The sequence below is a fragment of the Eptesicus fuscus genome, chromosome 4 (genome assembly GCF_027574615.1).
Source record: "Eptesicus fuscus isolate TK198812 chromosome 4, DD_ASM_mEF_20220401, whole genome shotgun sequence".
Lineage (NCBI taxonomy): Eukaryota > Metazoa > Chordata > Mammalia > Chiroptera > Vespertilionidae > Eptesicus > Eptesicus fuscus.
This window is the reverse complement of record NC_072476.1, coordinates 82,103,048-82,117,517: the sequence shown is the minus strand read 5'-3', so window position 1 is coordinate 82,117,517 and position 14,470 is coordinate 82,103,048. Positions and strand designations below refer to the sequence as shown.

At 34.8% G+C, this 14,470-nt stretch overlaps 1 protein-coding gene and 1 non-coding gene across 3 annotated transcripts in view; both read right to left on the bottom strand.

Moving 5' to 3' along the window:
• Window positions 1-14,470, bottom strand: part of LOC103305135 (elongation of very long chain fatty acids protein 7) — a 169,336-nt gene that overhangs the window by 87,678 nt on the left and 67,188 nt on the right. The window contains exons 5-8 of one of the 2 annotated variants that reach the window (XM_008161848.3): window positions 13,607-13,663; window positions 11,137-11,242; window positions 6,256-6,392; window positions 37-3,308 (exon numbers count right to left, since the gene is read on the bottom strand). In XM_008161848.3, the coding sequence (XP_008160070.2) occupies window positions 3,099-3,308; window positions 6,256-6,392; window positions 11,137-11,242; window positions 13,607-13,663 (510 nt within the window). In that variant the 3' untranslated portion in view covers window positions 37-3,098. Of the gene's footprint in view, window positions 1-36; window positions 3,309-6,255; window positions 6,393-11,136; window positions 11,243-13,606; window positions 13,664-14,470 lie in introns of those variants that run through there. The other variant, XM_054715232.1, reaches the window with a different exon arrangement.
• Window positions 14,140-14,246, bottom strand: LOC114230189 (U6 spliceosomal RNA). The gene has a single exon (XR_003616051.2). It is a non-coding gene; the product is annotated as a U6 spliceosomal RNA (small nuclear RNA).

Here is a 14,470-nt window from a genome sequence, read left to right as displayed (position 1 = left end):
CAGTTAGGATCCAAATGAAACACACACACACACACACACACACACACACACACACACACACACAATACAACAAATATATTATAATGCACACACATACACATACATGTAACATCACAAATTTATTATAATACACACACACACACACAATCAAAACTTTGACAATAGCCAGAGTTTTCCACAGTCTTTAAAAACATGAAAAAATAAGGGTTAATATGAAGAAATATAACTCATAACCTTATAATTTAGGTAACAATGTAGTTTACTCAATTAAGAATTCTAATTAAGACTGGAAAATTGCAATGTCTCTTATATATATAATATTTTTAATTTATATTTGTTTACAATATTCTCAGGGATTCATAGAGCTTCTTATGTCATAAACCAGATTTTGTAACTGGGCTCTTTATTTGTTAGGTAAGCAAATCCAAAGGCAATAAAATCCTGAAAAGTGGAATGAAACCCCAATAGAAACTCTCTGTAACCCACAAAGCCCTTTAATAAAAAACACTGACTGTGAAAATTTTGCATCCGGTGGATGTATTTTTATCTGCCAATGTTTACACAGAGGATGTTTCTGCCGGCTGTGATTTTTCATGTAACATAATTTCTTTGATTTGTATCATTTAGAATGTGTTTCTATCACATGTTGCTGTGAGCTGGTAGGCACCTCAAACATTTCAAAAACTACAGGGCAATTAAGAGCGGTCATACAATGCAGGTCAGAAAGGATGCAGGGAAAGAAACCAAACTCTCCTGTTTTATCTTCTTTTATTTTTGCTTGCATTTGGTCTTTACCCTACTGGGATCTTTGGCAATTGTGTGAGTACTAGTATATGACAGCACCAACCACACCTTTTTATTTAGCACAAGTTGGATTTGAAGAGTCAAAACAAGAAAACACTTAAGGAATCCTGAGACTCTCAGAGAAGTAAATTAAATCTGATTTCTTTTAGCTCTGCTCTCCTGTTCTTTATTCTTTATTTTTAAAAATATTAATTTCCCCCCATTTTCAACCCTCATCTTCTCATATTGTAAGCAAGCTAAGTCATTAAAGGTCACTAAAGGCACATAACCTTATGAACCGGGTAAGTGTGAAAAGGCCATGGTATAGATTAACAGACTGGGGGAAGACACAGAACTAGAGGAGCTTACAGTGAGTAAACACTCAGACATTGCTGTACAGTAAGTATCACTGTGTGTTACACAATAACTGAGGCCCGAAAGTACTACTTGTTTGCAGCGGTCGCCAACCTTTTGGACCTCACGGACCACCAGTAGTTGGCGACCGCTGCTCCAATGGTTTCCTTAAACCAGCGGTCACCAACCTTTCAGACCTCATGGACCACCAGTGGTCCGCGGACCACCAGTTAGCAACCGCTGGTTTAAAGTAATACAAGCATAAGCTGCCCATCAAAAATTGAGTATAAATATAATGGGAACAAACAAGCTATAAGGAAAAATTTTAAATGTCCAAATATTTGTGTTTCTTGGACAAAAATCTACTATTCAAGAATAAGAGAATTTTAGAAAGTAGCAATTTTAAAGAAATGAAACATTGCAAAATGAATTTTAGTCCTTCATTATATAATTTATAAGTTTGAAAAAATGCAGGCTGTTAATTAATAAATCTAAAAAATATTTTTTTATGCAGTATATCCATTACAATACTTACTATGTAGTCTCTCTCTCTCTCTCTCTCTATTGAAACACTCATATAACTAAATCTTCCCTGAATAATCTCTGTATCACCATTTGCCTCCAATTGCTTCATAAGCCATTCTAACACATCTCTGGAAACTGTGATGGGTAGTCTAAAATCATTTATGATTTAAGGATACCTGCAATATATTAATGACATGAACATTTACACATCTAATCAATATATATTTAACCAAGATAATCTTTTAAATGATGACCATATAAGAAAGTGACATTATGATACAACAGACAACAGATTTTTCTCAGTGAACTATACAGTACTTTTTCTTTTCTTTTTTTTTTTAAACATTTATTCACCTTTATTTATTTATTTTTGTTTGTTTTTTGTTTTTGTTAATCCTCAGCCGAGAATATTTTTCCATTGATTTTTAGAGAATGGAAGAGAGAGGGAAAGACAGAGGGAAACATTGATATGAGAGAAACACATGGACTGGTTGCCTCCTGCAGGAGCCCTGACCAGGGCCCAGGCCAGGGAGGAGCCTGCAACCAAGGTACATGCCCTTGACCGGAATCAAACCTGGGACCCTTTGGTCCGCAGGCTGATGCTCTATCCACTGAGCCAAACCGGCTAGGGCTATACAGTACTTTTTCCATTGACAAATTCACCTCTTTCCAGAAACATACAAAGATAATTGAAAGACAGTAATAGCAGAGTGCTCATTAAGCCATCAGAAAAAAATCACCTGTTTTCAAAATATTAGCTTAACCTTAGTATTAAGTGCATCAACGTGTTCCTTGAAAGGAGTGTTACTTCTAAACACTTCATATGACAAAAGGTTGTGAGAAAGTCTTATCAGCAAAACTGGTGGCAGCTACTCAAGAGATCCATTAAAAACTATTGTTAGTGATTTTAAATGACAACTTACCCAACATTCACTTAATGCTCATTTTGTTAATTCTTTAGAATAGGAATTTAACTCTAGAATAAACATAGTGTCTTCTGAGTATAGTCAACAAGCTACAACGCCAAAGCCCACATTAGAGGTTTTCAGACCTGGCAGGAGGAATCCACTGTACAGCATAGATCTCTGTCTGTACTCAAAATACCTAGTGATATTTCTCATTTATACTGAACTTCTTTGAAAAGTACTGTACTATTTCACATGATCCTTTTAGTGTAACAAAATATATTAAATAAAACCTTTAGATGAGGTTTAAAAGCAGCTGAAAAACGGGCTGCCCTAGGCTCTAATTATCAGAAGACTCTGTTATCTGGGAGTATAGGCTCTCAAATATCAGAAACCCCAATAACTTATCATAAAAATACAAGCTCTTGCTTTTGAAAAATATACAAAATGCACTGCACATGGAAATATCTCTTGATTGTCAAGGAAGACAAGATATCAGTCTCATTCATAGATTCATGTTGTACTTGAATTTCAGTGATCTTTGTTTTTGCAGATTCCATTTTTCACAGTTTTGGGCGGCCTCTGACCTTTGGTGTAAGCACGGTACCAAAAATGGAGAAAGAGCAGCAGAAAGATGCACCCATAACTCATAATGATGTACAGAAAGACTGGAAACTGGTACTTGCAATCCTCCATGAAAAAGAATTGGCCTATGTGGATGGTGACAATAATGAACTGGACCTAACAGATGAAAGAATGAAAAATATTGTTCAGATATGAAGAGTCACAATGGAGCAATTATTTAATGCATTCTTTGCTACTTATGTTTAAACACTCTCCAACCACCTCCAGCTACTGTTGGATAGGCTAGCCTCCATGGGAGTGAGTGGGTGGAACAGTGTTAAAATCCAGATGGGAATTTGGAACCACTATTCAGTCCCACCAAACTGCACAACTCCAGAGGACCTATGCAAATGTGCCTGTTGCTGGGCAACACAGCAGCCCTTTCCTACTCAGAGAACCAACAGGGCAAGTGTTCTGCAAGTGATGTGAGTCTTTGATTGATGAAATGCACATGGGACCACTACCTTATGGCCTAATATTTCAGATAGTTTCAATTTCAAATAGTTTGATGTTAGACTAGGTATTTCAATTCTGGGGAAATAAAAACATTCTAATTAGAGCCCCACCAATTTTGTAGGCACCAAGGCATGTCTGATTCCTCATATCTGCTATTTGTCCTTCACTGTTATAGATAAAAATACATACCGTTTGCCAGAGACTCTGAAAGGAGTGAGACAGTTTTAGGGACATTCTTAGTGATGCCCAAAGACTCTGTGTTCCAGAACATTCTACATAGTCTTAAGAAGGACACTTAATATATCCAGATTTTTTAAATATATTTTTCCCCTTACTAAAAGGCAACATGTGTTGTGTAGAAATTTTAGAAAAGTAAAAATCTATAAATAAATATAAATAACAATTACCCACAATTCATCCAGTTATCACTGCAGTTAAGATTTTCACATAGTTTCTTTTATTATCATCATCAACTTTCCTTGCATTATGTGAAGGAACTTCTATGACTTTCCTGTGCAGTAGCTAGAGTTATTCCTCTCATTTTGCAGAGAAAGAAATGAAACCTTAGGAAGCCTAAGCAATATCCTCCACGTTCTATGCAGATGCGATTGTGTGTAACTGATACATGTGGAATAATAATGAACAAAAATCTATTCTTCTTTCTATATAAGTATTTTTCCACATTGCTAAAAAGTCTTTACAACATATAAGAGTATGTTAAGTGAAAAAAAAGCCTAATACAAAATATTACATGCAGTATAATACAAATCATGCAAAAGGTATACATATATATGCATAGAGGAGAAAAGCTAGATGAGAATAAAATAAAAAATAAGCTCTGATTTTCCCTGAGTGGTGAAATTATATATATTTTTTCTCTTTGCTTACCATGATGTTCTTATTTCTCTGCAATGAGCATATGTTATTTTAAAATCAGAAAGTATACTTTTTAAAAAAAGCAATTGTGAATAATTTTTATGACTTCATAATACTCCAAAGTAGGAGTTAAAATAATGTATTGCACTATTTCCTTAGGACTGGTTATTTAGGGTGTTGCCAATTTAAAATACAATAAACAATTCTGCAAGGATATACTCTGATATTGACTTAATATCCTTACAAACTAAAATATCAGGCTCTCACCTGGGAGAACACATTATATAAATATGCCGAATTTCATTTAACAAGTTGTAGGATTTTAATAGAATCTGAATTTCAACAGGCTATCTACACCTAAATTCACACTTTCTCTTTAGTGTTATTGGCAGAATATAACACTACATTATTATAGACTATAAATCTGGAAACATGAGGATCATAGAATTTTTCTTTTAATAGAAGATAAAATGTAAAGCAATCAGCATCTCAACCTATGGTTACTCTTCAGAAAAATTGTACGCCATATATTTTTAGGATTAATGCTTGGAAAGCCTTATTAGGTCTAAAATGAGTGCCTCTGCAATTCTGAACATTGTTTACCTGAGGACAGTGTTCTAATGTATGTTATGGGGGGAGGAGGGGAACGCTTAAAAAGAAAGAAATTGTAAATAATTTTCATGACTTTGTAATATTCCAACGTAGAAATGAAAATAATTTATTTCACCATTTCCTTATGTTTGGTTATTTAGGATACATATAAATATTATACCATCACTGTAGATCTTTAATCCTCACAGTACTTTTCCTAGTTGGAGGAAAATAGACTTAGAAATATGAGGACTAGATAGGCAGACACACAGGAAGGCTCATGATTCCCTCAAAGTTATAACCCCTCAAGATCATTAGATCTAGAATACGAAATTTCTAACTTCTAATTTAATATTATGCCTACTGAGGTTCACATAACTTTGAGATTACTTTGATCATAAATGTGTATCTATACTAACAAAAGGGCAATATGCTAATTAGACCGGACGTCCTTCCAGACAAAGCCACAGTAGGGGGCCAAGGCAGAGGCAGTTAGGGGTGACCAGGCCGGCAGGGGAGGGCAGTTAGGGGCGACCAGGCCAGCAGGGGAGGGCAGTTAGGGGCAACCAGGCCGGCAGGCAGAGACGGTTAGGGGCGATCAGGCAGGCAGGGGAGCAATTAAGGGCATCAAGCAGGCAGAGTGGTTAGGGCGATCAGGCAGGCAGGCAGGTGAGCAGTTAGGAGCCAGCAGTCCCAGATTGTGAGAGGGATGTCTGACTGTGAGATCAGGCCTAAACCAGCAGTCAGACATCCACCGAAGGGTCCCGGATTGGAGAGGGTACAGGCCGGGCTGAGGGTACAGGCCCCCCCACCCCCGCCTTGTGCATATATTTTGTGCACCGGGCCTCTAGTTTTATAAAAATACACAAAACAGTATAAAGATGGTATATGGATACACATTTTGATTTAATTGTCTAAGCCTCTTGATTACCAAATATGCTTTGTTTTCAATAACATTCCTGACAACAGTTTAAATAAGATAGAAAGGATAATCATGTGATACCACATAGAGGTCAGACACTTCATATCCCTATTGTTTTGTAAATTTTGTTCTTTGTTTAGTTAATATCCTAATTCAAAGGGAAAACAAATGACTCTAGTTTAGTTTTATATATTGTTTTAAAGACAATTAATTACTCACAAGCTGTAATGATGTCAGATATTTTTTCCACCACAAATACTTCTGGTAGGCTGGTCCCAGTGCACATAGTCCGTAGTAGGAATACATGACTACATGGACAGCTGTGTTTAGAAAGGCATGGAATGTTCCCAAACCACCTGGAAAATAAAATTATTGTCAAATGGGGGCACTCTTCCTCAAATAAGACACATTTTTGTCTGAACTGAGATTTTAGTATATTTATTTCTTTAATTTTAGTGGGGGAAAAACACGCATTATGTGAAACATCAATCTTATTAAACAGGTATCAAATTAGAGGGAGGTGGACAATGCATTTATTTAGTAAAATATAATATACAAATCTTAGAAAATAAGCTAGCATGCCCTTATTCTGTTATATCTTGACTTAAGATGGACTTATGATTTGGTTTTATTTTAAGAATCTGAGTTAAGGTAACATGATATATTACTAAATAATAGTAATCAAGCTCATTTTTAGTGAGAGTTAACACAAAGTACATGAACCTTAAGTGTACATATGCATAGACTCAAGTAAACATTACCAAATTCAAGATATAAAACATTTGTGACACCAGGTAAGGCTCCCATATCCCCTTCCAAAGAATGTAACCTTCATTCTGATTTCCATAATCAACCATTAGTTTTGCCTGCTTTTAAACTTCATATAGATAGAATTGTACTGGGTATAGTCTTTTGTGCCTTTCTTTCAATCAACATGTTTTTAATATTTATTCATGTTGGTGTGTATATTAGTAGTTTGCCTTTTTATTGTTATGTAGTATTATACTATATGAATACATAAGAATGTATCCATTCTCTTATTCAAAGATATTTGGATTATTTCCATTTGGGGTTATTATGAATAAAACCACGAAGAATACTTTTGCAAGTGTCATTGCATGAAATCAAATTCACTTTTTCCACAATCAATTTTCAATAAATATTTTTAGTACCACAAAACTTTGGCTTTTATTAGTAAGCTATGCTAAGTTTGCTTTAATCAATTACTTGTTTTTCCAAAATACAAATAAATGTTTATTGTTAAACCACCTTTGTTTACTGCTTCCATTTGATTTTTATGAATTGTGCCATCCTATCTTGGTTTTCATCTTCTAATTTCCCCATAGCTCCTACTTATTACATTTAATTTAGAATAGAAGCAATGAATGCTGGGGGAATGTAAGCAAAGATCATTTCAATTGCCTTTAGCTGGACCAGTAGTACAGGGGAGGGGTAACAGGGTGATTAGTTGGTAGTGGGAGAAAAAAACAAAACTCTTCCCTAGCATCTCTTTCCAAAGTGGCACATTCTAGAAGAATCTGCATTTTTTATGTAGAGCCTAATTCAGCATAGTAATGTTGGCCTGAAACTTAATTTTTTCTCCAAGATATTCTATTTCCTTTATTCAGTATTCTTTAATTCCAGAAATAAAACAAAACCTCATTAATCTGGACTGATTGTGTTAGAAGAAGGACCAAATTCATTGACACTAGAAATTACAGAAAGTTTAAAGCAAAATAAAAATTGTTGCACAGTAGAAACTAATTACTTTTTAATAATCATTCATAATTGCAGCAATTCTAGATATACCACTGCTAAAGTACTCCCTTAAAATAACCTATTTTAAATAATTATTTAAGTAGCTTAAATATTCCTCCAATACCTCATTTATGATATACTGTCCCTTCATAAACTTTCCCTTCCTGAATAAAATTTTAGCTAATCCTTTAATTATCTCACATTTCAAATCAGAAGAAACTAAATTAATAAAGCTTATTAACAGCCTCCCAACTTTTATTAAACACATTTGGATTAGTCTTCTTTCCCAAAAGAAACAACTAAATATAGTGGTGAGGAAACACCTTTTCTAGGGGTATTTTAAAAATAGAATAGGTGTCTATTTCTGATAGTTTAGGAGTTAAGCTGCTTAACAGGGATAAGCCAAATACCTCTCAATTCTATTTGTGTCTCATGATTATAAACACACAAGAAATCTACTGTACCCTGGATAACCAACTACGTCAGAGCCACTCTTATTAAGACACTACTCTTATTTTTTGGTATAAGCATGTCCATGTTCCCATTCAGACGCTTTCATCATTTAAATGTCCTAAAACAAGGATCCCATGGACAGGAATTTAACAAAGTACTGGTGTAGCTAAGAGTGTTTAGTAAGGATTAGTGATCAAAATAAGCTATCTAAATAAACTTGCTTATTTTCTCTAGTTAATGATTATTTTCTAATAAGTTATTTTAATGAGTTTGTTCACAGAATAATCACATGTTAAGTAGTAATGTTTTTGGAAGGCTTCTCCAAGAAGTATTTTCTAAGCTTACTTTCTTCTTTGTGATAACAGTTTTGAAAAGCAAACATCTCAGAATGAATTACAATTAGTGCCATCACCTTTTATTCCTTTGGTTTGGGAAAAATAATCACCTGGCTAATTATTATAATTCTCCATATATCTAAACAGGAATCTGTGCATAATTAATATAAAAACGTGTCACGAAAATATTTTCATCATATTCAAAAGAAAAGCTGGATTGCTATTATCCCAGAGAGCTGTACAATAAGCCAACAGGAAATTAAACACTAGATAGAGATCAATTATGTTCAAGATTTTGGAAGAACAGTTTGAAATGGGCAGTTTCATTTGAGGGATGGGAGCCAATGTCAAACCATATCTCTGCAAATACCTCAGCTCTTATTCTGTGCTTGTTACTGAATAGATATCAGGTGTACATGTGTATACTAGAATTCATATGAAGATCTGAACAGAAATGCCAATCCATGGTACATGAGAGGAAAAAAAAACATTATTTTCTAATATTTACATTTCATAAAGCAGTAGGGGGATTAAGGAATGGGAAATGAACCCACTACAAAGTGCTTGAGGTCCATAAACATGGTAACAATGAAAAATTGAGGTATATTATATGTTTAAATTTTCATTATTAAAAGCATTGTTTGTTTGAAATTGATTTGAAGATAGAAATTAGAAAAGTGCTCAACTCCACTCTTCAAATAAAATTTATTTTCCCATTATGGAATGAACAGATATACAATATAGAAAAATATAAAAAATACAGAGAAGGATACAGAAGGAGAGAGAAACCACTTTTTCTGTCAATATCTCTAAATAATTATATTTGGGGGTATTGCTTTCCAATCTTTTTTCTATTTTTATATATTATTCAGTGTTGTGATAATATTCTGGTCTCCTGAAAGAAATCTGAGTAAATAAATTATAAGGGTGTAAAAGAACCTTTTCTTTTAAAAACAGAATAGTCACCTATTTCTGATAATTTAGAAGTCAAGCTGCTTAAAAGATGCCTCTCAATATTATTTGCATTTCACAATTATACACACACATGTAATAACCATTCAATTAGTGGATATTTGGGTCATTTTCAATATTTCACCAAGACAAAAAAGATGTCAATGATATTACTGAAGAAAGAACTGAGAGGCACAATATGCATGTGTGAGAGAAAAAAGAAAGTAAAGATAAGTAAAGTATGGAGATTAAATAATATAGCTACCCTTTTATTGTGAAATGGACACAGATGATATTTGGGTCATTTTCAATATTTCACCAAGACAAAAAAGATGTCAATGATATTACTGAAGAAAGAACTGAGAGGCACAATATGCATGTGTGAGAGAAAAAAGAAAGTAAAGATAAGTAAAGTATGGAGATTAAATAATATAGCTACCCTTTTATTGTGAAATGGACACAGATGAGACTCTCTTCTAGTGCAAGTTAATTTTGTACATTAACATACCTTATAAGAACAGATACATTTACTTTTTTAAAATGCTCTACAGATAAACGCCAATTTTGGGCAAGGAGATACTTTACATACTGAAAAACCTAATGCCCTCTTGGCTCCTATAGGTTCTAGCACCGCTTTTGTGCCACTGATCAATGTCTTCTCATGCTCTGAGACATAAGACATGCAGATTAGACTCCCCAAGCCTAGAGAATCTAAAACGCAAACAGAAGTTCCTCAGTTGTGGTTCCGCTTTTTTTTTCTTCTTTTTTTAAGTCTTGCAGAATCAGAATGCCTAATAGAGGTGAGCCTTTCACAGAAATGCTAAAACATTGTTTACTATGAGCTACAGGCCTACTTAACGACGTCTTAAATTTAAGAAACTAGCATAAATAAGATGTTTGTTAATAAGATAAGAATATGTCATTGGGAATATCACTTATTTAAAGCTTTATGATAAGGTAAAATTACTTAACCTCCTATTGTTGTTTTTTTCAATTCTAGAAGCATAAAACCCAAACCAAACAAAAGAGCCTGTAGCCAAGCTTTTGACTTAAACTATTCTTGACTTGAAAAACAGTAACAAAACATCCTTTAATATGGCAGGATGCTTAACGAAGTTGGGACAACTGCGATCTCACACATCTTTACAGAGCTGTTAGGGTTTACAGTGTGTATCAGTTATTAGAAATTTGAAGGCAAAGAAGACATGGAACTTGAGATAAACATTCTAACTCTCTGGATATATATAAGGAAATAGATACCTAATTACATTCCTATAAAACCATTTTGTTTATTTTTTATTTTTAAAAGATATTTAATAGAACTCCTTGGGAAAATAATAAAATCCAAATAAAACAACTAAGATATATGTATAAGACTGTACCCAAAAGTCAATGCATTTCTAAAGAATGGAGAGTTGGAGAAGGATCTGGGTAAGAGTCCTACATTTAGGTTTCAAGTAATAATAAAAGTTAGAAGTTTGATCAAAGTGATTCTTTGACGTTTTGAGTTGCTCTTAAATCACACTTAAGAATAGATTTTGTGTTTATACCATACAAAAATATTAGTATTTATAAGAAATGATCCCAACTCTCCCTTGGCTACCTGCAGCAAATTTGACTCCAAACCACCAGGTCCATGGCATGATGGTATGATGGAAGACATGCAGAAAAGTCACTTGGCTATTTTTCTTACGCAGAACAAAAAAGATCTGAAATAATTTAAAGAAAATCAAGTTCATATAAAATCATGCAATAATTTATCTAGAGTTATAAAAATATTGACAAAGTGAAACTATTTCATATCACAATTTGCTTTGAAAGGACTGACTTATAGAATGCTCATGGAAGCAGCTGATTCTTCAAGTTCAAAAGCCAATTAGTATGAAGGAACTTGGGTATGATACCTAGTCATGGGAGAATCGATAAAAGGTAAAAAAGAAATTGCATGCAGATTTGAAAAATCAAAGATATAAAATGAAGACTATGGCCCCAAAAATTATGGAAAAAAATGTTATTGGCAAAAAAAAAAAAAAATCCACATGTATGGCACGGAATCTTAATGCTTAGGACTGACATTATTCTACATTGCTCTCTAACACATTTTCCCAATTTAGGTAATGGATTAAGCAAATGAAGAGGACTTGCAATAAATCAAAAGTTAGCAAGTTATTATTAAAGAAAAATGAAGAGGAAAACACTTGAAGAGTTAATTGGGGAAATAGGACAGAAAAGAAAGCAAAGCTGCCTTGGAAAAACGAGGAGGGCAATGAAGGCACCGTTCAGATGGAATGTACCCAAGTGGTTTGCAGAAACTCTACAAACAAAGGCATAGAATAGAAAGAATTTGAAGGGAAATTTTTTTTTTCCAAAAAGATACTCAAAATTCAGGAGCGCACAATGAATTAGACTTTGAAATATAGGACTAAACAGAGTAGCAGAAACAAAAGTACTAGTAGGAGTATCTTAAAAAGTGTGGCTTAAGGATGGACACAGAGGCAGCAACCATTTCCTTATGTAAGCTAGACCTGAGAACATGCAAAGCAGAAACAATGAAGCCAAATACATTTGCTTATGCACATGAGAGAAGGCAGCATGGTGCAGAAAAAGCCATAAGACAACAATCTGAGATCCTAGCCCCATGGTCGGCAAACTGCGGCTCGCGAGCCACATGCGGCTCTTTGGCCCCTTGAGTGTGGCTCTTCCACAAAAATACCACGGCCTGGGCGAGTCTATTTTGAAGAAGTGGCGTTAGAAGAAGTTTAAGTTTAAAAAATTTGGCTCTCAAAAGAAATTTCAATCGTTGAACTGTTGATATTTGGCTCTCTTGACTAATGAGTTTGCCGACCACTGTCCTAGCCCATCAGTGGCAGCATTCCTTTGGGTAAGTCATTGAACCTCAGTATTTTCAGACTGAGAGCTTTGGACTTCAATGGATCAATAGTTCTCAACCCTGGCTGCATGTTACAATGTCCAAGAAGCTTTTTTAAAATAGCCCTGCCTGGTATCTACTCTAGACCACCTAGCTCCAAGTCTCTGAGGTTGGGGCCCAGCCTTTTGGCTTTTTAATGCAAGTAAGCTGACTACCCCATGAGGGTTGACAACCACTGGCCTAAGCAAGGGTTCTCAAAGTGTGGACCTTGGACCAACAGTAATAACATCACCTGAGAAGTTGCTAGAAATGCAAATTTTTAAGCTCCACCCAAAACCTATTAAATCAGAAACTCTAGGGATCAGGCTATGGGGCTTGTGTGTTTTTAACAAGCCCTCCAGGTGATTCTAATGCATGCCAACTTTTGAGAACAATAGGAGTGATTCTATGCTCACAAAAATCCTTTCCAGTTATTACATTATGCGTAGTCATCTGGGAAGGTAAAAGCATGTTGAGACTTGTTATATATTCTGAAGAGAGAACACACTTAGGCCCAAGACTGTTTCCAGATAACCAAGACCCACATACCACAAAGATATAATAATTACACAGCTTTCCTACTCTGGAAACAAAGGCATAGGACTTTCTCCTCTCCTTACGGACCCTAATCTATAGCACTTGCTTCTCCCAGGGTCCAGTCACCCAAATTCAGCTCATTCCCAGGCAGAGAGAGGACTCAGAGGGCAGCTGAAGGTAGTTTTGACATTTCCAAAATGACTGATATGCAAGGGTAACAATATCATTGTGTAAGTTTATAAATTTTGAAGCATTTATCCTCTTAAAGGAGTATGGATGACACAGGGTTTTTGTAAGAAGGACCAAAGGTAAAGTGTTCTCTGCTCTTTGCTTCCTAAACTTGCTTCCCAGCACAACTGTCATCCATCTACAGAAAGATGCAGTTTTTTCGTCTATGTGACAGTTACACGCTTATCTTAAACAGGTGGTAGACACATAAGAACACCTTTTAGAGTTTGCAAACGACTGAAAAATAAGCTTATCCTATCCATTTTCTAAAATTACTGATAAGAAAAGGCAGGTCTGCCTGAAGAAGAGAGATAACCCAAGTTATCGGACAACAGAACTCTAGTTTATTGCTTTCATCAAAAGATCAGACATTTACCAAGTGAAATGACTACATACTCACAGTATCTAACAGCTCGATAAATTTGGAGAAGTAATAAAGCCAGCAGGTGCGTGCCATCTGCAAAAGCACACATAAATATGAATTTATTTTGTTTTATTTTTACATGGGGGAAAATTTAGTTCTTTTTAATTTTGGCAAAATACATATAATATAAAATTTACCATCTTAACTATTTTTAACTGTATAGTTCAGTAGCATTAAGTACATTCCCATTGTTGTGCAACCATCACCACCATCCATGCATAGAGGTACCCATCCATGTACCTATCAAACAACTCCCCATCTGCCACAGCCCCTGACAAAGGCCATTTTAGTTTCTGTCTCTGAATATCACTCTAGGTACCTCATATAATAGAATCATACAGTATTTGTCCTTTTGTGCCTGGATTATTTCACTTAGCATAATGTTCTTATGGTTTGTGAATGTTGGAGCATGTGTCAGAACTTCCTTCCTTGTTAAGGCTGAATGATATTCCATTGCATGCATACACCACATTCTGTTTAACCTTTCATGCCTCCACCTTTTTATTTTTTTAAATATGGAACGCTTCATGAATTTGCATGTCATCCTTGCACAGGGGCCATGCTAACCTTCTCTGTATCATTCCAATTTTAGTATATGTGCTGCCGAAGCGAGCACGCCTCCACCTTTTGGCTACTGTAAATAATGCTGCTATGAATATGGGTGTACAAATACCTTTTTGAGTTCATGCTTTTAGTTCTTTTAGATATATACCCAGAAGTGGAATTGCTGGGTCATATTATAATTCTTTTTTAAGTTGTTTAAGGAACCAGATATGAATTTACTTTTAAATTTTACAGAAAATAACATATCCGACTTTGGTTCTTTCTAGCTGGTAAATT